Source organism: Muscardinus avellanarius (genome assembly GCF_963383645.1).
Source record: "Muscardinus avellanarius genome assembly, chromosome: 10".
Lineage (NCBI taxonomy): Eukaryota > Metazoa > Chordata > Mammalia > Rodentia > Gliridae > Muscardinus > Muscardinus avellanarius.
Genome location: NC_137796.1, coordinates 59561640 through 59584477, shown reverse-complemented (window position 1 = coordinate 59584477; position 22838 = coordinate 59561640). Strand labels below are relative to the sequence as shown.

The 22838-nt window shown below is 53.9% G+C and overlaps 1 protein-coding gene across 1 annotated transcript in view; it reads right to left on the bottom strand.

Moving 5' to 3' along the window:
• The window catches only part of LIG1 (DNA ligase 1), a gene marked incomplete at its 3' end in the record, with an annotated part of 31199 nt that overhangs the window by 944 nt on the left and 7417 nt on the right, over positions 1–22838 (bottom strand). The window contains exons 7-25 of the mRNA XM_080702468.1: positions 22282–22407; positions 22069–22144; positions 20317–20397; positions 20042–20098; positions 17820–17992; positions 15650–15816; positions 15272–15348; positions 14651–14742; positions 14365–14464; positions 13432–13517; positions 12636–12751; positions 11698–11793; positions 10704–10814; positions 10196–10267; positions 5941–6085; positions 5702–5784; positions 4604–4756; positions 2679–2732; positions 1337–1480 (exon numbers count right to left, since the gene is read on the bottom strand). Of these exons, the coding sequence (XP_080558594.1) occupies positions 1337–1480; positions 2679–2732; positions 4604–4756; positions 5702–5784; positions 5941–6085; positions 10196–10267; positions 10704–10814; positions 11698–11793; positions 12636–12751; positions 13432–13517; positions 14365–14464; positions 14651–14742; positions 15272–15348; positions 15650–15816; positions 17820–17992; positions 20042–20098; positions 20317–20397; positions 22069–22144; positions 22282–22407 (2009 nt within the window). The remainder of the gene's footprint in view (positions 1–1336; positions 1481–2678; positions 2733–4603; positions 4757–5701; positions 5785–5940; positions 6086–10195; positions 10268–10703; positions 10815–11697; positions 11794–12635; positions 12752–13431; positions 13518–14364; positions 14465–14650; positions 14743–15271; positions 15349–15649; positions 15817–17819; positions 17993–20041; positions 20099–20316; positions 20398–22068; positions 22145–22281; positions 22408–22838) is intronic.

Genomic DNA, 22838 nt, shown 5'->3' with positions numbered 1-22838 from the left:
GTGTGTGTGTGTGTGTGTGTGTGTGTGTGTGTGTGTGTGTGTATGTGTGTGTTACTAGGGGTGGAACCCAGGTGCTTTTCTACCTCCAGGCTATACACCCAGACCTATTTTATATTTTATTTGGAAGCAGGGTCATTGCTGAGAGCCTCACTAAGTGGCTGAAACTGGCTTCGAACCTATGTGATCCTATCTCAGCCTCCCAAGAGCTGGAATTATAAGCATGCACCACCACGCCTGGCAGAAGGGATGTTTTAAATGTGAGCTTCAAGCCAAGAATGGTGGCGCACGCTTGTAATCCCAACATTTGGGAGGCTGAGACTGGAGGATCGTGGTTCATGGCCAGCCTTAGCTACTTAGGTCCTTTGCAACTCAGTGAGACCCTGTTTCAAAATAAAGAATCAAAAATAGGGCTGGGGTAGTAGCTCGGAGGTCAAATGCCCCTGGGTTCCATCCCTCCAACCCCAGTACTTAAAAAAAAAATGTGAGCTTCACAGTTCTCTCAAAGATGGAAGTGAGCTGTCCCGTGCTGGTGCCCCTAGTGCACACTGATGGTTTCGGCTGGCCCAGAAGTAGGCCCCACCAGGAGGGATGCTGGCCAGGGGATTTAAGATCCCGGCAGCTTGATGAATCATTCCGGAGGAGGAAGCAACTGCAGCCACTGAAGGGAATACCCAGGGAGGCTGTGCTGAGCTAAGATCCATCGTATTCACAATTGTTTATTGGTGGGTTTTTTTGGTGGTACTGGGGTTCCTGGAAGCCCTTCTACCTCTGGGATACACTCCCACAGGATACACTCCCAGACCTATTTTTTTACTTTTTATGTGGAAACAGGGTCTCTTAAGCCAGCAAGGCTGGCTCTGAACCGGGAGCGATCCTCCTGTCTCCGCCTCCCAAGTGCGGGATTTCAAATGTGCGCCACCACACCCGGCTATTGTTTTGTTTTTTACTGGGGACTGAACCCAGGGACATTCTACCTCCAAGCTACATCACTTCCCCCCAGTCCTTTCTTTATTTTAATTTTCCATTTTGAAACAGGGTCTTGCTGAGGTTGTCACTGGTGCTGAGGCTGTCCTCAAACACGCAATCCTCCTGCCTCAAGCCTCTCCAGTACTAGGATCACAGGCGTGCCAGATTCACGGCCTCAAAGATTACTTCAGAGCAAAGGCAAGACGATGACACTGAATGGAGGATGTCACCTGTTTCCTACCTCTGGGCAACTGTTATAAAGAAAGTGATCTTTTACCTAATTTATCTGACACCCACATACTTAATCAGCACACAGGAAGTGGGCCCCCAGGTGCCTCCCCACCCTCCTTTCCCTAACAGACTCACTCACCAGGCCCCGGGCAGCGGGGTAGATGGGAGAGAGGGAGAGATCAGCGCATTTCACCTCCCACACGGCGCTGGGGTCCAGCCAGTGGTCAGGCACCGCGGCTCCGTCCACCCGCACGTAGGGGCGTGGCTCGGGCAGCACCAGGGCCTACAGCACAGCAGGAAAGGAGTGAGGTCACAAAACCAGCGCCACAGGCGGGGGTGGGGGGTGGGGGGAGAGGGAGAGAAGTGGGGGGAGGTACAAAGAGACAGACACCCCTCACGATGAAATGCTAGAAAAAGAGGGAAAGGGAAGAGAAGACAGGGAGAAAAGACAGGACACAGAACCCGGGAGCCAGGACGGGACAGTAAAGACAAAAGAGGTGAAGAAGGCAGGAATGGTGGTGCACACTTGTAACCCTACTACTTGAGACAGGAGGATCGCATGTTTGCAGCCAGCCTCAGCAACTTAGTGAGGATCTCTGCAACTTAGTGAGACCACGTTTCAAAATAAAAAAGTAAAACAGGGCAGGGGTGTAGCTTGGAGGTAGAATGCCCCTGGATTCAATTTCCAGTACCAGAAAAATATTTTTTTTCTTTTTTTCTGCAGTACTGGGGATTGAACCCAGGGGTGTTCTACCTCCAAGCTACACCCCAGCCCTATTATTTTTTTTATTCTTTATTTTGAAAGAGGGTCTCACTAAGTTGCAGAAGGCTTAAGTAGCTGAGACTGGCCACAAACCTGTGATCTTCCTGTCTCAACCTCTGAAATACTAGACAAGTGTGCACTACCACGCCCGGCTAAATTAATTTAATTTTAAAAAGAGGCAAAGACCCACAAAGCAAGGGATGGAGATTCAGAGAGAGAGGAGAGAGACCTCAAAGGTGAAGACAGAAACTGAAAGGGGGAGGCAGAAACCCAGAGAGATAAACAGAGACCCCAATGGTGGGGACTGAGACCCAAAGAGGGAGACAGAGACTCCAGAAGAGAGTGATCCAAAGAACAGGACAGAGACAGTGTCAGGACCCAGAGAGCCCAATGCCAGGACAGAGGCCGGATCCCCTCAACACCTGTGACCACGACGACAAACACTCCTTCCCAAGGGCTCCCCAAGCCCTATACAGGGATGACCAGGAAACCCCCACGCAGGGCCCGAACCTTGCTGAGACAGCTAGGCACCAGGCTCAGGGGAAACGGCCCTTTGGCTGGCACTGCCAGCTAGTGGGTGGCAGAGCTGGGACTCGAACCCAGATGTGCTGGGCCCTGAGGCCCTCTCCTGCCCCCCAGCCTCACCCCAAGCCCGAGCATGGGGGAGGCGGAGCAGCCTGCACCTCAAGGTGAGGCCTGGTGCAGCTGCATGGCCCACCTGGAGGCTCTGGTGGTGTTCCTCAAGCTCCTCGTCACTGAAGCCAGTTCCAATCTGCAGAGAAGACACGAGAGGTCAGAAGCTCATTGGCCCCGGCCCCTCCCCGCTCCTGCCGAGGACCCAACTCTTTGTACACACACGGTCCCCAACCTGTTCTGGTCTGACCAATGTCCACAGAAACCAAAGAAAGAAGACAAGGTGAGGGCCTTTTGTCCTTCCAATAGCTCTTTAAAAAAACTGATTCTAAGCTGAGCATGGTGTGCAAACCTGTAAACTTAGTACTTAGGAGGCAGAGACAGGAGGATCACAGGCTTGAGGACAGTCTCAGCAGCTTAGAGAACCTATTTCAAAATAAAAAGGGCTGGCAATATAGGTGGAAGGTAGAACGCCCCTGGGTTCAATCCCCAATACCAGAAAAAGAAAATTGCTTCTAAATAAATAAGAAGCCAGGTGTGATGGCGCACACTTGTAGTCCCTGAACTTGGGAGAATCAGACAGGAGGATCACACGGGTCTGAAGCCAGCCTCAGCTACTTAGAGGCTTTCAACAATTTAGTGAGACTCTGTTTCCAAATAAAATATAAAATAGGTCTGAGAGTATAGCCTGGAGGTAGAAGGCCTCCAGCACCCCCAGCACCACACACACAAAAAAAAATTAAATAAATAAATAAATAAAATGGCAACAGACTGGTGCCCAAAGATAAACCACTTGATTACTAGTGGGGTTCATAACATATATAAGTGCTGACGCTATTCATAAGAACAAAGGTGGCAAGAGACCAACTATCTGATGACAGGTCGTAAGCTTAGAAAACGGGCTCAGCTACTAAGAAACTCAGGCACTGAGCCAGGTTACCACACTCCTTAAGTGCATCTGCTGGCAGTGTGCACGCCTGTGTGGCACTGTGGGTTGAACCCAAGGGCATGCTTCCTCCCAGCTACACCCCAGCCATGTTTTGTTGTTTAGTTTGAAACAGGGTCTAAGTTGCAGAGAGCCTAAGTTGCTGAGTCTGGCCTTGAACCTGTGATACTCCTGTCTCAGTCTCCTAAGGACTGGAATTACAAGCGTGCGTCACCACTTACACTAACCTGGCTACCTGAGGGCACTTAAGATACAGTATTTACAGGGGAAAAAAAAGGCAGAAAAGAAAATCACTTACAGAGAAGGACCACAACTTGGTAAAAATATAAGTAAAACATCCCCTAAGTCACTAGTGCTTGTGCAGTGTGACTCTAGGTGATATTTTATTGTTTCTATGGCAAAGTCCCAAATTTGTTGGATACAGAAAGACAGGAAATGCACAGGAAAAGCAAGTCACAATGTACACAGCTGTAAGATAAATTTTCTCAATTTGAAAAAAATAAACCCCACATTTCCCAGAACTCCTTGCAAATCAGGTGAGCCACAGAATAAGGTTGAAACTTAACCCATGAAACTCAACAGAGGCTGCTCACTAGCTGAGGTGACTCCGGGGCCCCTGAGCCTTTCTTCTTCCTTCCTGCTGCTTGCAGCATGGGAGGCCATGATAGCTAGGGCACCTGCAGCCACACTGTGATGATGAGGCCACAAACGCCATGACAAGAAAAGACCGTGGCAAAGAGAGGAGCTCGGGCCCCAGGACACTGATAGAGTTGCGAGGCCCCTGCACTCACTACAACTAAAAGCGAAATCCTCTCTCCCTTCAGCCGCTATCTGCAGCTGAGCTGATTCCTGACCTACCGTTCTTACATCTTTCTATAGTAGCCTACTTTTCTATATGAAGCAGGATTACTTATAGAATCAGAAAAAAGCAAATACAACTAGGAAAACAATGCTCTCTGTGGGGAACGGAGACCCTCTCTGCCTTCACAGGCAGCCTGACAGGAAGTCCCCAGAGACTCACTGACTTCTCTCCCACCTCTGTGGTCAGCCCCGGCCCCCAGGACCTTGCAAATGGCCTGCAGCTCCTCGCTCTCTTCATCGTAGGCAGCCAGCAGGAAGCCCCCATAGCGGCCGGCCCGCTTTCCCCGGCCCAGGTAGGCACCAATCACCACCAGGTCCAGGGTGTCGCCCACGCCGTCCAGGTAATCCTTCTTCAGCTGGGGAGGGGAGAGAGAGGTGAGGGCCAGAAGGCCTCCCTGCTGGAGGCTCCTTGGGGGCCTGGGATATCCAAGAACTTTAGAAAGAACACCAATGGTGGCCACTGCGAGGGGGCTGGGCAGGAAAGACCTTCCAGGCTAAGCAGAGTGGCAGGAGGAGCCTGGGGAGCCGTCGCAGGACCTCTGGGTCTGGAGAGAGCCAATGCAGACCCACTGCACTCACTCCTGCACATGGAAAATACCAACGCGCTCACTCGAGGGTACTTATTAAGTGCCGACTGTGTGCCAGGCAGACACCTGGGACTGCAGCACAAGACAGGAAATATTCACACCTCCCAGCTGCTTCCCGTCCAGGAGAGGAGACAGACTAGAGACAAACTGAAATGCACAGTAGACCTGGCCAGCTTGGGTCCCGGGGCCTCCTGCTCTACTTCCCCAGCCCACCCTCCCCCCTTGTCTCCCCTTAAGCCTCTACCCGCTGCCCCTGCCCCCATCTTTAGGGCAGCCAGAGGACCTCCGCAGAATGACAACAAGACCGTGTGGGCCCCTTAGGACACCCCTGCCCTGAGCATCCTCCATCCCCTGCCCAGCTGCTCTACCCCATCTTCTCACAGCCAACCCCTCCTTCTGTCATCCAGGTCCCCACCTAAACAGTGCCTCCAGGGGGCTCTTCTGGACCAGCAAGAGCAGGCGTACGACCCACTGGCCTGGGGAACTCCTTGTGACCGACTTTACCCTGTCCAAGCATCACCCGACTGGGAGGCCGGCTGGGGAGAGCAGAGCCCCGGCCACGCCCGGCTTCCTCACGGCAGTGTTCCCAGGACTAAGGCCCCGGGGCTCAATGAATCCTGGTGAACTCACCAACCAGGACTGGCAGAGGGAGGTGTGGTAGGGAGGGACTGTGGAAAGGGTTCCCGAGCTCAGCGGAGCTCTTGAGGTAATCACCTTGAGCCAGTTGTGCGACCTCTTGGCAATCTCATAGGTGGCATCGACATCCAGGGTCTTGACCATCAGGCCCTCGCAGGAGTCTGAGGAGACAGCAAGGCACGGCCTCTTGGGTCACACGACCCACCAGGGCGAATGGGGCTCTGGTCAAATCACACAGGGCCGGGACAGGCTGGAGCCCGGGTAAGAACAGGTCACAGGAGGCCGCAACCTTGAGGAGAGGAGGTGGCCACCCTCACCTTTCACCGACTGCTCCAGGAACTCTGCAATCTGCTCAGTGTCCTTGGTGTCCAGGGAGGTGGCAAAGACAAACTCGCCCTCTGTCTCCACAAAGTTCTCCCGGAGCAGCTGCCGGCGTCGCGACAGGGGCTCGCGGACCAGTGACTGAGGAGGGGAAGGGATGCCATTGAGGAAACAAAGACCAGAAGCCCTGACCCTGACCCTAACAGGAATGGCTAAAGGGCCACAGTTGTGACAGCTATAGAAAGCTCTAGAAACCAAGAACCAGGCTGTCAGCAGCACTCTACCAACTTAAAGCAGAGCAGTCAGGCAGTGTTCCCTGCCTTGAGGGCAGCAGGCAGCTACAGCCATGCTGGAGCATGAGCACACGCTCCATGGGCTTCCTGCTAACACCAGCCCAAAGAGGGCGAAAAAAAGGAAGATGGTTCTCAGCATGACATCCCTGGGCCTAAGAGAACAGTTCCTACGATAAGGAGGATGGCAACTTCTTGCTGGGAAGAGCCAGAGAGTAAATCCAGTGTCTCTCGGTGCATGTGGAGCTGGTTCCAGGATCCCACACAGGTATCAAAACCCACAGATGCTCTAGGCCTTTATATATAATGGGTTTATATTATAATGGGTTATAGGCAAATTTGCCTATAACCTATGCAAATGGTATACCATTATGTTAATCTACACTTCAATCATCTCCAAACTACTGGTAATACCTAACACAATGGAAATGCCATGTACATAGTCATTACGCTCTATTGTTTAGGGAAAAACAACAAGAAAAATTCCACACACGTTCAGTATAGATAAAATATTTTCCCCCTGAGCCGGGCGTGTGACGCACGCTTGTAATCCCCACGCTTGGGAGGTGGAGACAGGAGGATCGCGAAGGTTCGAAGCCAGCCGTGCTGGCTTAAGAGACCGTTTCCAAATAAAAATATAAAAATAGGTCTGAGAGTGTAGCCCGGAGGTAGAAGGGCTTCCAGGAACCCCAGTATTTCTGATCTGAGGTTGATTAAACCCACAGATGTGGAACCCACCAGCTGTATTCTCACATCTTTGGGCTCTTGTTATTTGTTTTGTTTTTTTGTTTGTTTTTTCCTTATGTACTGGGGATAGAACCCAGGGGGGGAGGGGGGGGCCTCTGCCTCTGAGCTATACCCCAAACCCCATTTTATTACTTTGTAGTGCTGGGAATTGTTTCTCCAAGCTATACCGCCAGCCCTACTTTATATGGAAATAGGGCCTTGCTAAGCTCCCAACAGCCAAGTTGCTGAAGCTGGATTCCAACCTATGAGGCTCCTTTCTCAGCCTCCCAAGTCCTAGGACTCTAGCATGCACCACCACACCTGGCTTCCTATTTTATTTTTTATTTTGAAACAGGGTCTCACTTAAGTTGCTGAAGTTTCTCTCAAACCTGCAACCCTCCTGTGTCTCAGCCTCTGGGATCACAGGTATGCCCCACCACAGCCAACTTCTCTGGACTCTTTGCTATCTCAGCCACTGCTGCTGTAGTGTGAAAGCAACCATACTGCCCTGTGAGCGGCGGGTGAAGTCGTGTTTCCACAGAACCTCATTCACAAGCACAGGTGGTGGGTGGGGCAGACGTGGGCAGGGAGGGAGGGAGGGAGTGTGTGTGTGTGTGTGTGTGTATGTGTGTGTGTGTGTGTGTGTTTCTACTCTAATCTGTACTCACTGCCTCACAGAAACGGACCTGCCCTTGTGGCCTTACTAGCCCTGATCAGATTGGCCCTGTTCCCCTATAGGCTATAAATTCTGACGGTCAGGGACAGCCTGCTCACGATCCCTGGAGTAGACTGAGATCTGGGCTGGGCAAGGAGGCTTTTCTTTCCCAGAATCATGCAGCAGGGAGACCTCAAGAGCGAAGCAAAAGGAGGAGGCAGGAAAAGGAAGAAAAAAGATATTTCCCAGCTCAGCCCTCCCCATCATCCCAGAGGATGGCTCCCTGGCCAGGGCAAGGATGGTTCTTGAGACAGGGAATCCCAGATTCTTCATCAGTACCACAAAGCAGCTGTTCTCAGCTTTACAGTCTCAGGATCTCCTCACAAACTTGTTTTTTTGGTACTGGAAATTAAACTCAGGGGCATTCTACCTCCAAGATACTTTCCCAAATCAATTTTATTCTTTTACTTTAAAATAATCTCACTAAGTTGAAGAGGGCCTCACTAAGTTAATGAGGCTGGCCACAAACTTGTGACTCTTCTGGCTCAGCCTCCCAAGTGCTGGGATTACAAGCATATACCACCACACCCAGCTTAAACTCGGGTATTCGACCTCCAAGTATACCCCCGGCCCTTTTTATTTATTTGCCTCAGCCTCCCACATACTGGGCCCCTGTATAATGTGTGCGTGTGTGTGTGTGTGTATGTCTTACTAGGAATTGAACCCAGGGGCATTCTATCTCTGAGCCGCAGTCTCAGCTCAATTTTTGATTCTTTATTTTGAAATAGGGTCCCGCTAAGTTGCGAAGGGCCTCACAAGTTGCTGAGGCTGGCCTGGAACCTGCGATCCTTCTGTTTTAGTTTCCTAAATACTGGGATTACAAGTGTACATCACAACGCCCAGCTTCCCTTACACTCTTAAAAAGTATCAAGGACTCACTGGGTGTGGTGGTACATGCCTGTAATCCCAGTACTTGGGAGGCTGAGATGGAAGGATCACAGGTTCAAGACCAGGCCTCAGGGATTTAGCAAGACCTTATTTCAAAATAAAAAAATAAAATAAGTTGGGCGTGGTGGCATAAGCCTATAATCCTAGCGCTTGGGAGGGTGAGACAAGAGGTTAGCAGCTTTAAAGCCAGCCTCAATTATCTAGCAAGGTCCTCAACAACTTATTAGGACCTATTTCAAAATAAAAAATAAAACAGGATTGAGGGGTATAGCTCAGAGGTAGAATACCCCTGTGTCCAACTCATAGTACTACACAAAAAACACATTGAGGCTGAGCATGGTGGCGCACGCTTATAATTCCAGCGCTTGGGAGGCTGAGACAAGGATCTCACAGATTCGAAGCCAGCCTCAGCTACTTAGTGAGGCTCTCAGCAACTCAGTGAGACCCTGTTCCCAATAAAGTATAAAATGGGTCTGGAAGTATAGCCCGCAGGTAGAAAAGCCCCTGGGTTCCACCCCCAGTACCCTGCCACACACACACAAAAACATATTGAGGATCTCTTGTTGGCACAAACACTACAAAGAGTTTTTGTTTCTGTGGATTATACCTCTCAATATTTACTATATTAAAAATAAAGAATGAGCTGGGCATGGTGGCACGCGCTTGTAATCCCAGTACTTGTGAGACTGACACAGGAGAATCACAGGTTTGCAACCAGCCTCAGCAACAGAGTGAGGCCCTCTGCAACTTAGCAAGATGTTGTTTCAAAATAAAGAATAAAAAGTAAGGCTTGGGGGTACAGCTTGGAGGTAGAATGCCCCTGGATTCCATCCCTGGTATCAATAAGTAAATATAAGTAATAGAGTTTAAAAAACAAACTGAAAAATGAAAAATTTAAAGAACAGTTATTAATTCACTTAAAGAATAGTTACTCTAGCCAGGCATGATGGCACATGCCTGTAATCCTAATACTCGGGAGGCGGAGACAGGAGGATCACAGGATGGAAGACCAAGCTCAGCAACCTTGTGAGACTCTGAGCAACCCAGTGACACCCTGTTTAAAAACAAAACAAAACAAAACAAAAAAAGATTTTTTAAGTGCTGGGGGTGTAATTTGGAGGTAGAATGCCCCTAGGTTCAAAACCCAGCACCACAAAAAAAATAATCTGTGCTAACCCAGGTGGTGTTTTTGTTGCTGCAGTGTTGGGGCGTGAACCCGGGGCTTCACACATGTTAGGCAAGTATTCTACCACTGAGCCACATCCCAGCCCCCAAACAGCATGTTTTTTATAAAGCGCACCTATGTTTAAAAAGAAATTAGTGAGCAGAGGGGCGTGTTTGACATTTCCGTAGATTCTTTACTGTCTGGCTTACTAGAGGCTGGCTGTTCACATCTGCCTCTGCATTCAGACAGCTGTGACACATGCCGGTTATTACAGACGAGGAAATATGTTCCAGGCACATGTGGAGCCAGAAGACCAACCTCATGGAAAAGACCTAGGGTTCCTGGGCCTTCACTCTGATCCACTGCCTGAGCCTGATCTCCCAGCTCAGCGACACAGCAGGGTCAGAAGCCAGCCCACCAGCCCCCAAGCTCACACCTCAGCCACCCAGCTGCAGAGTCGGACTCACCTCTCCATTGAGAAAGATGAGATCGAAGGCGTACAGACACACCTGCACCTGGATCTCTGACGCATCCACCTCCTAGTTGGGGAAGAATGGAGACCAAGAGTAGGGAAAAGCGAGATATGACTGCTGGGTTCCCTCCGGTCCCACCCGAAGCAGACCCAGGGCACCTGCCAGCCTCCCCTTCCCCAAGTGAGGCCACACACCCGTGCAGAGCCACTCAGCCCAGGCGCTGAGTGACGATGGCTCTCAGTGAATCCCAACGCCTCATCCCCATCACCAGGTCCTTGCCCTCCCAGCCTCCTAGCTTCCCTTGCAGCTACGGCGGGGACAAGCACCATTCTGTAAAGCCTGCTGAGTGTAGGTTGTGGGGCTCCCAGGACACGTCTCCCTCCTTTCACAGTAAAATGACGGGATGAGCATGTGATGGGGTGGGGAGAGAGAGAACTACCCCTGGAATGAGGAGAACAATGGAGCGTGGGGCTGGAGCAGGGGTGGAGGAGACCAGAGGCACCTTGCGTTTGCGGGTGGTGAGCACTTGGAATGGCTGGATCTGCTTCTTTTCCCGGTCCCAAGCCACCGCTTCAGTGTCCAGGATGCAGGATGTGACCGAGGGGAGTTTAATCTGCAAAAGTGAAGGGAGAGATGCAGCAGAGCTTGCAAGAGGTGGAGGAGGAAATCAGAGGGCAAGCACAGGGACCCAAGTTTCCTTTTCCTTCCACAGAAGCTAGAACCCCGTTTCCCTCTGTGTTTCTGGAAGTGTAGCTGATATGTGGGGACTATATGAACATAAGCACTGAAATCAAAAAGCAACCCGCCAAGCTGGGATCAGTGGCACTCGCCTGTAATCCTGCTACTTGGCAAGCTGAGACAGGAGGATCGCAGTGTAGGTGCAGCCTCTGTAACTTAGCAAGACACTCAGCAACTTAGTGAGACCCTGTTTCAAAAAAATAAGGCTGGGGTGTAGTTTGGAGGTAGAATCTCTAGTACCAGGAAAAAATAAAGCCAGCCAGTGGAAGGCAGTGGAGGAGGCCAGACAGAAATGACCTGCGTCGGCCGGCCGTGGGGGCGCACGCTTGTAATCCCGGCGCTTGGGAGGCAGAGACAGGAGGATCGCGCAGGTTCGAAGCCAGCCGCGCGCGCTGGTTTAGGAGGCCCTGTTTCCAAATAAAAATGTAAAAATAGGTCTGGGAGTGTAGCCCGGAGGTAGAGGGGCTTCCAGGAACTCCAGTACCACCACCAAAAAAAAAAAAAAAGAAATGACCTGCGTCAGGACACCAGCACACCACGAAGGCAGCCACAGGTCACCACCTCCAGGCTGCTTTGAGAAGAAGTGACATACATCTGCTCAAGCCACACCTACCAAGCTCGGTTATTAACAGCCAAATGCATCCCGATCCCCTGGTACCCTCCCACCTCCACCCCATGTGCCGAGTGGCCTGAATAGGCCCCAGCCCTCGGCTCCATAACTACAGCCCTGCCAGAGCACAGGCGCGGGCGACGCCCACCTTGGGGATGCGGCTGATGATGTCGGGGTATCTTCCCGTGTTGTCTTCCTGATTCCTGCTGAAGATCTTCACCTCCCCACCTTCCAAAACGTGGATCTACCGTCAAGAAGGAGAAGAAATCAGAGTCAAGGCCAACCCACGTGGCCCGCTTTTATCTTCAGACCTCAGACCCCACCTCCAAGAGCAGAAGGGGCAGAGGCTCCAGGGGAGAAGCCGAGACTAAGCAGACATTTCCCTGGCTCCTAAGTGCCCCCTGCCCCTATGTGACAGTCACCTTGGTCATCCTCTCCAGCCCTACACCTGCTCCCTGTAAGCATGTCTCCTTGCTGCGGATGTACACACCTATTTGTTGAATGTTGTTAGGCTAAGTATAATTCTGGTTTCTATTGCTGGATTATATAATTCAGACTAGTTAAAATCCTAAATAAGGCTATATATGTACCACCTCACTTACATGCTATTATCTGTAAAGTAGCTGTAGATGCAGATGTGAAATCATTACCACTATTTTAAGCCATTTTCTTACATTTTTCTCAATGATACTAGAAGATCCACCAATGACACTGTGTCTATGGGATCTACTGCTTGTAGCTGCCTCGAGGCCCCACAGAATAGAGGAGCCACGTGTACATGTTCACAGGACCTACAGCCATGACGTCCCTGGCCCTGGGTCAGAGGACACACACACTTCCATGCACTAAAGGCCACACAGGCACCGATGGAGCTGGTGTTTCCTGATTCCCACCACAGGTCAGGGCTCTGACAACTCTACTTTCTGATAAGCTGATTCAGAGGGGCGTGTTATCACACACACTGCACAGAGAGAAAAAGAAGGCCCAGAGAAATGGGCAGAGGATGGCCCTGCATCGGGGCCTGACTGAGGCCTGATCCTGGGCTCCGGCAACTCCTTTCAGAGGAAGGGTGAGCCTGCCCCATACCTGTGCCCTCTGTCCATCATATTTGTACTCGCAGGTGAAGGCTGCCTCATCGAAGCGTTTCAGGACCTCACCAACACCCCTAGTGGGATGGGCCAACATTGGTTTCAGGGGTACCCCTAGGAGGAAAAGAGAGTTAAAGGAGATTGGGAACAGAGGAAAGGCGATGAATCAGTGAACTGGAGAAGGGGAAGAGGAGGTTATTCACGTGCCCAGGGACTGCTATCTTTTTTGCAGCTGTATAATCAAACGAAGTCCCCCATGTTTTTGAAGGGCTCCCCCACTTGGGACCACACCTTCCAGCCTCCCTGGTGGCTAGGACAGGCCATGTGACCAGAATGCACACAGAAGCAACATGTGCAGTGTGTGGTCCCTCCTTACAGGCAGTGTGGCTGCCTCCCTTTCAATCCAGCTCCAGGTTATGATCACAAGCATTATAGTGACATATAGTGACAACCCTGGGGCGGCAGAAGGACAAGACAGAAGGACCCAGGTCTCTGGGTGACACCTAGAACGCAGCCACACAGCCATGTGCCCCCTGGCCGCCTGCCTTGTTCTGGATGTTTGTATGCACAGGAGAGTCTATGCAGCCCCACACGCTGTGGTCAGCACCTTTGTTACAGCAGCGTCACCTGCCATACCCTGACTAATCAGAAGGGAAAGCTCTGAGAATGGAAAGGTCTCAGGACCAGTCCAAATGAAGGAGGACCATGCAGATTCTCAAAGGTGCCCGCTAGTGGCCCCCTCACACTGCTCCACAAAGGGCAGTTGCAGCCAGCCTCTAGGGCACATGAGGTACCTGGGGTCAGCCTGCAGTGCTCCGGCAGACGCTCTAGGCCATGCTCCAGCAGCACCGGGACAATTCGGTCCAGATCAGGAACCTCGCTGGAGTGGGGTGAGAACAGAGAAAGGTGTCTGAAACTTAGTAGTTTGAAAAAACTACTGTCTAGCTGAAGAAAAGATCTCTTAACCATGCCCAGACCTTGGCTCTCGAATGCCTCCGCCCATCTACATGGCCACACACATCCCCAACTCCTCTTGCCTCCTCCCAGTCTCTGTGTGTTGCTCTGATTCTGTCTCCCTTAGCCTGGACCCTTCATCACCACCCCTGCCCCGAATCTAACACCTCAAGACAATGATTCTCCACAGGAGAACCATCGAAGGTGTGCTAGAAGCAGTTTTTCAAGGCCAACCTCCACCTGCAAAGACTCTGATTTAACTGGTTGGGCTGAGCCAGAACTCAGTGGCTGGTGGGGCCCACGAAGGCTGAGCAGGGCCGCTGCTGGCCCGGGAGCTGTGAGAGGGCCTGTCCATGGCTACACACCCAGCACAAGGGTAGCCTGGCCCACAGCAAGTACCCAAGTGCATCTGTGGAACGGCTCACCAACCCTCCTACCCAACGTGGTCACTTTTCCCTCCCAGCCCTGGGCTGGCTGCCATGTGGCTCACTTTAGAGCACCCCCATCACACAGGGAACATCCGCCACAGCCTGGGCTGTGGGCCAGCTACTGCCCCTCTCCAGTCTCTCAGGCACTACTGCTCAGGAGCTCCAGATGCCTGCCATCCTCACTCCAGGTCAGCCTCTGCTCCAGCTGCTCACTGCCCTTCACTGCCTGCCACCTTCCGGATCCTGTCACCATTCCTGAACCTGGTGCCAGTGTCATCTAGATCCACACCCTTGCTTCACCAGCTCCCGTGACAGTCCCTCCATGCCCCTGGGCCTGGACCTCACCAGAACGTCTGCTTCAGAATCATGCCTTGCTCCTCCAGCCACGTCTTTCTGGCCTCTGCTGTCTTGCCCTTCCCAGCATCCACCACGGCTGGTGGGAATCCTAGGAAAAGACCACCAGGAGCTTTGGGGTGGGCCTGACAGTGGGGGACTATTTCTGGGCAGGGAATGTGCAGAGGGAAGAGGAGCCAGAAACGCAGGAGCCCCAAGGGTAGGGGTGCAGTGTGAACTTCACAGGGACGCCCAGTAACACCAGTGGTGGGCACGGGGTCTGAGTGAAGGGGCTCACCTTGGCCTGGGGGTGTGAGGCTCACAGCCTGGGCAAGGGCGGCCAGCACCGACTGCTCTGCCAGCCCGAGGCGCAGCCGCCCACTCAGGGACCTGGGGAGAGAGCAGGGGACGTGGGGCGGCTCTCCAACGGGGTTCCTGTGGTCGCCCCCACCTGGACCCCACACCCCATATGCCCGCCCAGGCCTTGCTTAACCTCCCACGCCTCCATCTCCCCAGCCCACAGGTAGGTGAGGGCAACGGGGTCTGCTGAACTGAAGGGACAAAGTGGCCGGTGCAGGGAGGCCACCTAAACCATGCTCCATGGGCGGCCAATGATTTTGTTTCTGCTAACAATGATTTTGTTTCAGAGCAAACACAGGCCTGTGACTCTTCTGCTCCTCAGGCCGGGGCACACGTCACCAACTGACCACCCAGCCGCTACCCACGAGCCCAGGATCCCAAATCCTCCTCCAGCAATGAAATCAAGAGAGAAGAGCAGCCTCAGGAAGGACACCTGCGTCCCTCCACTGCTCAGGCTCGGGCGTGCAGGCTCACACCGGAAGGCGGTCAGGGAGCCAGCCAGCAGGGCCCCCAAGCTGCCAGGCCCTCCCACCTTCTCCAGCAGAGCCCGCGCGCTCACCTGGCAATGAACCGGGCTTCCGAGTGGCGGCAGGCCACAAACAGGCCTTTAATGATGTCCATCTTCTTAGACATGGACTGGAAGTGGGAAAGAGCCTTTGGTCGGGGGAAGGACCACCCCTCCTCCCCGGCCCCATCCCTGCTCCCTGCTCCAAGTCTTTGCTTTCAGGGCCACAAAAGCAAGTCAGCTCTCCCTCCCCCATGTCCAGCAAGAGTTTACAGTCCTAACACTGGGGAGCAAAGCACAAGATGCCGAGATCACCAAACAAGACATCCCCAATCTTGAAGGGGGAAGGAAGAAAGAAAGCCCCGCCCCCCAAGCCGAAGAAAGGGCCTCGGCCATGTTCCAGCCACTCGCCCGCCCTCAGGCCCCACTCACAGCACTACCGGTGAGCCGGGCGATGTCGCGGAACTTGCTGAGGACCCCGGAGGCGGTGAGAGGCGGCGGTGGCAGCATGAGTCTCTGGGTGCTGCGGCTGTTCTCGGCCACCAGCCCCACATCGCCCTTCTCGGCGACCTCAGCCCGGACAGCCTCCAGCTGCCGACCTTGAGGGGGAGAGCGAGCCGGATGGAAGCGGAGAGGGGTCAACGTGGCCACGCATCTCCCTCCAGCAGTGGCCAGGATGTGTCCTCTCCACCTCCACGTGCTTGCGAGGGGCCCTGGGCTGGCCCGCTCCCATCACCTGCCCACTTGGTTGAAATGGCTCGTAAGAACCTGCCTCCCGTCACGTCAGGCAAAGCAGCACGCGAGACACTCGCCTGGGACAAGCCACACAGCTGGACACACACGCCTGATCTCAAAGACAACCAGACGGCCACTAGATGCAGAGGGGACTTAGGGCTGTGGCAGGGCTGAGCCCACCAGGGCAGCGGGGAGACAGAGCGGAGGCCGAGACCCCTCCCCCGCTGGCACTAGCATCCCCCAGCAGTGGACAGTAAGCCCCTTGCTTGCTGTTGCTCTCTTTAAACACGGATTCTCCTTGGCCTCATTTTACTATCCAGAATGGGGCCACAGGCACCCTGAGCTAAGAGCAGGAAGCTGGGAACAGGAGTCTTCCTGGCAAGTCTGACCCATCAGAACCAATCCGAACCACCACCCCAGTACCCCAAAGACGCTCTTCCGGGCCTCCTTCCTATTCTGCATCGGAATGCAGACGATGTGACCTATGAACACATCCCGTTTCTGGAGAACAATCTGCCCCTACCACAGAAAGGAACCCACGGGAGAGTTTTTGACGATGTGCCAGCGTGCACTGCAGTCTACTGGAGCTCAGCCACTGCAGAGAAGACTCCTTGAAACAGCCAGACCTCGTGCCTGAGTGACATCACCATGAACGGCCAGCACATACCAGGCTGCACCTCCACTGTCCACGGTGACGGACTTCTTTAGAACAGCCAACAACTCACAACATCCAGCCCGGCCACAAGGAGACATGAGCAGAGCGCTAACATGCTGGGATGTTGGCACAGGAGGTCTAGGCCCGATGGACCATGGGGCAGGGACACCAGCCCTGGCAACTTTGTTGGTGAGGAAAATCAACCCTTCTCTTCAAGCCAGTGTAGCTGAGTGTTCTTAATGGACATGGTCTGCACCAGGTCCCGTAGGGCATCACAGCCCAGTAACTTCTCCTAACCCTCAGCCCTTCTCAGTCCCTGGTCTTCTCATGGAACCCTCCAACTCCTTCCTTCCATGCTGGGTCCCTCCCCATCCCCATCCTTCCTGAGCCCCTTCCCCTGCAAGTGAGAACCCCAGCGCTGTGGTCACTCATCCTACACTGAGTGTTCACAAGCCTCAGCCTCGACCCACACCTGTGGGGTTTCAGATCCACTGTCCCCAGTCCTGAGATGGCCTTGCAGGGCCACAGGCTTAGGTGCTCACGCCTGGTACCTCAGAGAAACATGAGCTTCTCACCTGTGCTGGCCCTCCCTAGCCTGTCCTGGAAATGGCTCTGTGGCAAGCAGTCACCAGCAAGGTCCCAGCTGCTCTCCCTGCCTCCCCCTCCCTCACACCTCCTCTCCATCCCACCCTCCCCTCTGTGCCCAGCAGCTCTAGCCTATCTAGCCCTAGACCTTGGTCCAGACTCCTTGCTGGCCTCCGAGTTTCCTGCAGCTGACCCAGCCCTGCCCGCTCACAATCCCTCCATGGCTCCCCAGTACCCCCTGACCGGCCTGCCCCTCCTCCCCTGCCTGAGGCCAGAGGCCTCCAGTTCATGGCTCTTCCCCATCAGCCCCTAGGTCAAGTCCTCCAGAAGGCCCACCCTCAACTCCGGCCCCCAGCCTCAGCATCTTGGCCTTGAGCTTCTTCTCCCAGCCTCTCCTCTTCTCCCACAGCCCCTGCCACAACAGAGCCTGGACCTCCTTCCCTGGACCACTGCCCGCACACTCTTCCCCAGGCTCCAGCAAATCTGCCCCATCAGGGGCTCGGCACTCGGCCTCCTCCTCTCCCTCACCCCACCCTGGACTCTCTCTCCCTCACTTCTGGGATCCTTTTCACCTCCATGCCCCCCCATACACTCGCCTTCTATTGGTCCCTCCACCGCGCCCCTCACCTGTGGCCTGGGCCACTGCCTTGAGGAGGACACCATCACCGATGCCAAGCTCCAGGCCCTGCTGGGGCGGCCCAAGGCGGTTGAGGCTGAGGTAGAGGACCGGCAGGAGGTCTGGAGGGGACAGGGCCACCACGGAGCGCAGCAAGTTGCTCAGCGTCTCCACCATCCGAAGCCTGGAGGAGGGGACAGGGTTGTGACCCCCAGTTCTTCAAGGTCAAAGTAGGGTGTGCATGGGCTGGGGGAGGGTACTGCTGTGGGAGAGTAGAAGAAATGAGGAGGACAGCAGTCAAGGACAGCCCCAGAGGCACAGGCTGGAGCCACCGGCACAATCACAGGCGACCAGTGGACAATCACTCCACGCGACAGTGACACTATCGTACCCAGAAGAGTAACAGCTGACACCAGGGAGCATCGCTAGGTGAGGCGCTGGTCACGGAGCCGGTACGCGGCAGGCTGAGGTGGGAAACAAGGGCCCGAGCTCCTGGCCACTGAGCACGCAGCACCCAGAACACAGCCAAACTACACGGAAGCTGTGTTCTCCTCAGGCAGACGTCCAATGAACTAACAAACTTTCAAAAGGGAGATGGAATGGGAAACAAAAGCAGCATTGGGTAAACAACAGCAACTGTGGATAAGGGGACCACAGGATGGGGCAGCGGAAGGCAGAGCGCCCTCCCAGGCCCACGTCCACTCAGCACCTCGGGACAAGACCCCAGGTGGGAATGGGGACTTTGCACATGTGACAAGAATTGACAAGAGATCAGGGTGGGCATCAAAAGGAATGAGAGTCCATAGAAGGGACAGAAAAGACACAGAGAAGGTAGGTGAGGCCATGACAGGAGCTGTGCGCCTAGAAGTGAGAAATGACAGGGATGCCTGCAGCCACCAGGAGCCGGGGGAGGTCCTCAGAGCCCCCAGAAGGAACCAACGCAGCTGACGCCTTGATTCTGGGTTCGGCCTCCTGCATTTGGGAGAGTAACCTTCTGCTGTCTCAAGCCACCACGCCTGTGGCAATTTGTTTCAGCAGCCCTCAGTCACCAACCAGATGCTAAAATGTTAATGAGAAACAGTAAACCCCCAGGAGGCCTGCCAGCGAGAGAGGAAAACCGTACAGTGGAGATGCCTGGTGGGCAGCGCCGGAGCCAGGCGGCCAGTGAGCAGCTGGTGATGTCACACAGCCCAGCAGGACAGTGAGAAGGCATCGCCTCCGCCGTCCTCACAGGAGATGCCGTCGCCGGCACCAAAGCCAAGGAAACATGGCACAAATGCAAACAAACAGACATTTCACAAGTCACCAGATGCTCTGAAACATGCCATGGTCCTGAAGGACAGACTGGAGACCTGCCAGAGACAGAGGAGCCGAGGGGCAGGATGACTGGACCAGAAGAGAGGAGAGAAATGGGAAGATAGCAAGACACACGAAGGAAGGCTGTGGGTCACGTGACAGTGTTGCGCATGTCCTGGTCTTGGTAACATCCTAAGCTGAGATGAGACGTTAACATGAAGGGAAGCTGGTCCAGGATACACAGGGACTCTGTCATTTCTGCAAGTTTTCTGTAAGTCTAAATTTATTTCGAATAAGAAGTTTTTTAAAATGTGATAAAAAACCACCCAATTTTGGATTCCGGGGCCAGGACAGTCACCTGCAATTCTCTTCAAGTAGGTATCTCTAAGTTTCTCATGAAACTAAACCCTGCACTGTGTTACTTGTTAATTTCAGTCTCCACAGCAAAGTTGAGATGTATAATCTCCCTTGGATTCAGAAAGCAGCTGAGGCTCAGAGAGGTCAGACCACCCACGCAAAGGCACACGGCCAGGAGGCAACAGAGCCTGACTACTGCATGTCCCCCCAGGCAGGACCCGGACCCTGCTGCCCACGGGCTGGACGGCAAGCACCTCAGCCTGGCACGAAGGCCCTCCTCACGCCCGTGACCTGCCTCAAATCCAAGAGGATTACGCCCCACAGAAAATTCTTGAACGCTCACCAAGAGACAGGTTTATGTCAACAGAGCATGGGGGACAGCTTAACAGGCTCCGCCAACACAGGGGAACTGAAAAACAGCTGTGATGGATGAAACTAAGGAATTCCAGAGAGCAGTTTAAACATGTCAGGGGTCCACTTAAACCACCGAGGCATGAGGCAGCCCGCCATGGACAGCCAGGCCCAGGACGCAGCCAAAGAGCACCTGCCCCAACACACCCGCCCAGGTCTGCTCACGTACCGAGCTGACACCTCCTCGATCTTCTCAAATGTCCGGGCCACAGCCAGATAAGGGACCCTGAGGAAGGAAGGGAGGTAAGAGCCCTCTGAATGCCCGCACACCTCGCCAATACCCACACGCGTGAAAGCACCCCTGCCTGCTGCCTGGGGCTTTCTCTCTGTCCCTGTCTCTGCTGCTATGTCCCCAAAACACAGGAGGAGGAGATGTGCCAGGCCCTCTGAGGCCCTGGGCAGAGTGTGCCGCAGCACTGGGCCCTGGGCAGGCAGGAACCTCACTTCTGGTCCAGTTTCCAGCAGGCATCTTCGACAGGATGGTAGTTGTTCTTGGCAGGATTGTAGCTTGTCGGGTCCAGGGGTCTGTGGAGGCAAAAGGGAGATTGAACTGGGTAAACCTCCAGGTCAGAGAAGTCATTCCTCCAACGAGTGGGTGCCGGGCAGTGCTCAGACCCAAGGGCTGTGATCCTGGGTCCCATCACTCTCGGACTTCATCTGCTTCTACTTCCCTCGGTGCTTCACGCTCCTCCAGCCTCTCACTGCCCTCACATGGGCCTCTCACTGCCCCTTAAATACGCATAGCTGTGCTCTCACAAGACTGCAGGGCCTTGCTCTTCTCTCCTGCTTCTCCCATGGTCTCCCCTGCTCTAGCCATGGCTGCAGCACTGGCCACATGGACATCAATAAGCGTTGCTCATCTGCAGCAGTGTCCTATTGTGGTTCAGCTCTGGACTGTCCCCCAAAGGCTCGTGTGCTCCCAGTACGGCAATGCCTGGGGACACAGGGGGCTCTCGCTCTGACCTCATCGGTGGGTGAAGTTCACGGCTGATGTGCTACTGGGCCGCAGTGGGAACTGGAGGGTGGGTTCGTGGAGGAAGTAGGTCACTGGGGGTGAACCCTGGAAGGGTTCCTGGAGGAGCCCGAGGGAACAGTGCTGCACAGAGTGGACTGGGGATAGTGCTCGTAAGCAGGAAGCGACGGCAGGAAATGGTGTGCTGAGAGTCAAGCGACACCAGCAGGTTGGGGTGTGCAGTGGGCAGGCCCTCAAGGAGCCCAGCCTTTGTGCTCGGTGCTGAGAACCACAGACAGGATCTCAGCAGGGCAAGGACAAAGTCTGCTCTTGTTACAGACAAGAAGCTTGTCTGTCCACCCATCCACCTGATGGTTCACTCAACAAATCCTCCACGAAGCCTGCTTTGTGTACCTACGAGGTAGCATGCAGCTAGGGCCAGACAGCTTCTCTTCAAAGAATCAAATGATTACAATGAAGCAATGAAGCACAGTGTGTCTTCCACAACCCAGATACTCTGTGGGCCCTAGGAGGGCTGGGACGGGGCGAGACAAATTACTTGGTCCGTCCCCATGGGCTGGCCAGGGAGCAGACACGCCTGCCACTTGCAAAGCACACCCAAACACAGCAAATTCATAGAAACAGGAAGAGAGGAGCAATACCTAAACAAGGGTGGAGAGACGGGCAGGGCCAGTGGACAATGGGACATTGGAGAGTCTTTTGAAGTAGGGTTAACTACAGGCATCACAAAAATGCCCGGCACACTATGGGGTCAGGCTGAGGATGACAGACCGACAGATTGGAGGCCAGTGGCCAGGGAAGAGGGGGGTGAGGATGGCAAACTCCACTGCTGAGCTGTTTTTATTTGTCCTCAGAGCTTCAAGAGTCTCAGCTTTGCACCAGGCATGATGGCACACACCTGCAACCCCAGTACTTGGGATTCTGAGACAGGAAGATCACAGGTTTGCGTCCAGCCTCAGCAACTTAGCGAGACTCTTGGCAACCTAGGGAGACTCTGTTTCAAAATAAGAAATTAAAAAACAGTTGAGGCCTAGCTCAGAGGTAGAATAGCTGGGTTCAAGAAAATGTAACCAGCAAAGCCTAAAATATTTGCTTTCTAGCCCTTTCCAGAAAAAGTGTCCATGTCGAGTCACGTGAAAGGAGGAGGCTGAGCTGGACAGGGCTGTGGAAGGAGAGAAGGGACCACACTCAGGACCCATTTCTGAGCTGTGGGGCTGACTCACCCCCTGGCCTCCTCCTTCGCCGTCGCACCTGACTCCTCCTCCTTCACTTCTCCTTTGGCTACAGGCTTCCGGGGCGCTGGGAACAAAGCCAGGAAACGGGGGTCTTTTTCTCGAAAGCTCTCCCCCCTACCCTGATACACTCTCTAGAGAAAGACCCAGCGCCTTCCGCCTGCACAGCCCCGGAGACGGAGACGGAGGGGAAGAGCCGCTCACTGAAGAAACTGCTGAGCGTCCTGGGCCCTTTGGGGGCAGGCTTGCTCTGCTCCTGTTCCTGCGGTTCCTGCTTCACGACAGCCTCTGGTGCTGAAACACTGTGTGTCTCTGTCGGGGTCTCCTCTTCTGTCGGGGTCTCCTCTTCTAGAGAGAGAGAGGGGGCAGACGTCGACGCCAACTGTTTCCACCTCAAGATTCTTTGTTCCCTAACTCCAGGGTCATTCTGCCTCATAGGTGGAAAATCTAGCTCACTCTGCCCTTTGCTTTCTATAGCCCCAGCTTTGAGCCTCTGCGCCCTGGTATTTATTCATCAGTGATAACTACCAGAATGCCACCACTTGGCTTGAAATGGGAAACTTACGGATAATGGTAAAAAGAAATCTCAACAGGATTAGGAGAAAATGTTCCCACTTCTGCAGTTACAGAAAGCAGATGAAACCCACGCAGCCCTGACATGTCCCTACAAGTGCTGACTGACACAGGGATCTCGAGGACACAGCCCGTGTGAGTGACGTTTCCAACCCTGAAAGTCCCGCAACTCAGCTTGGATGTCCAAC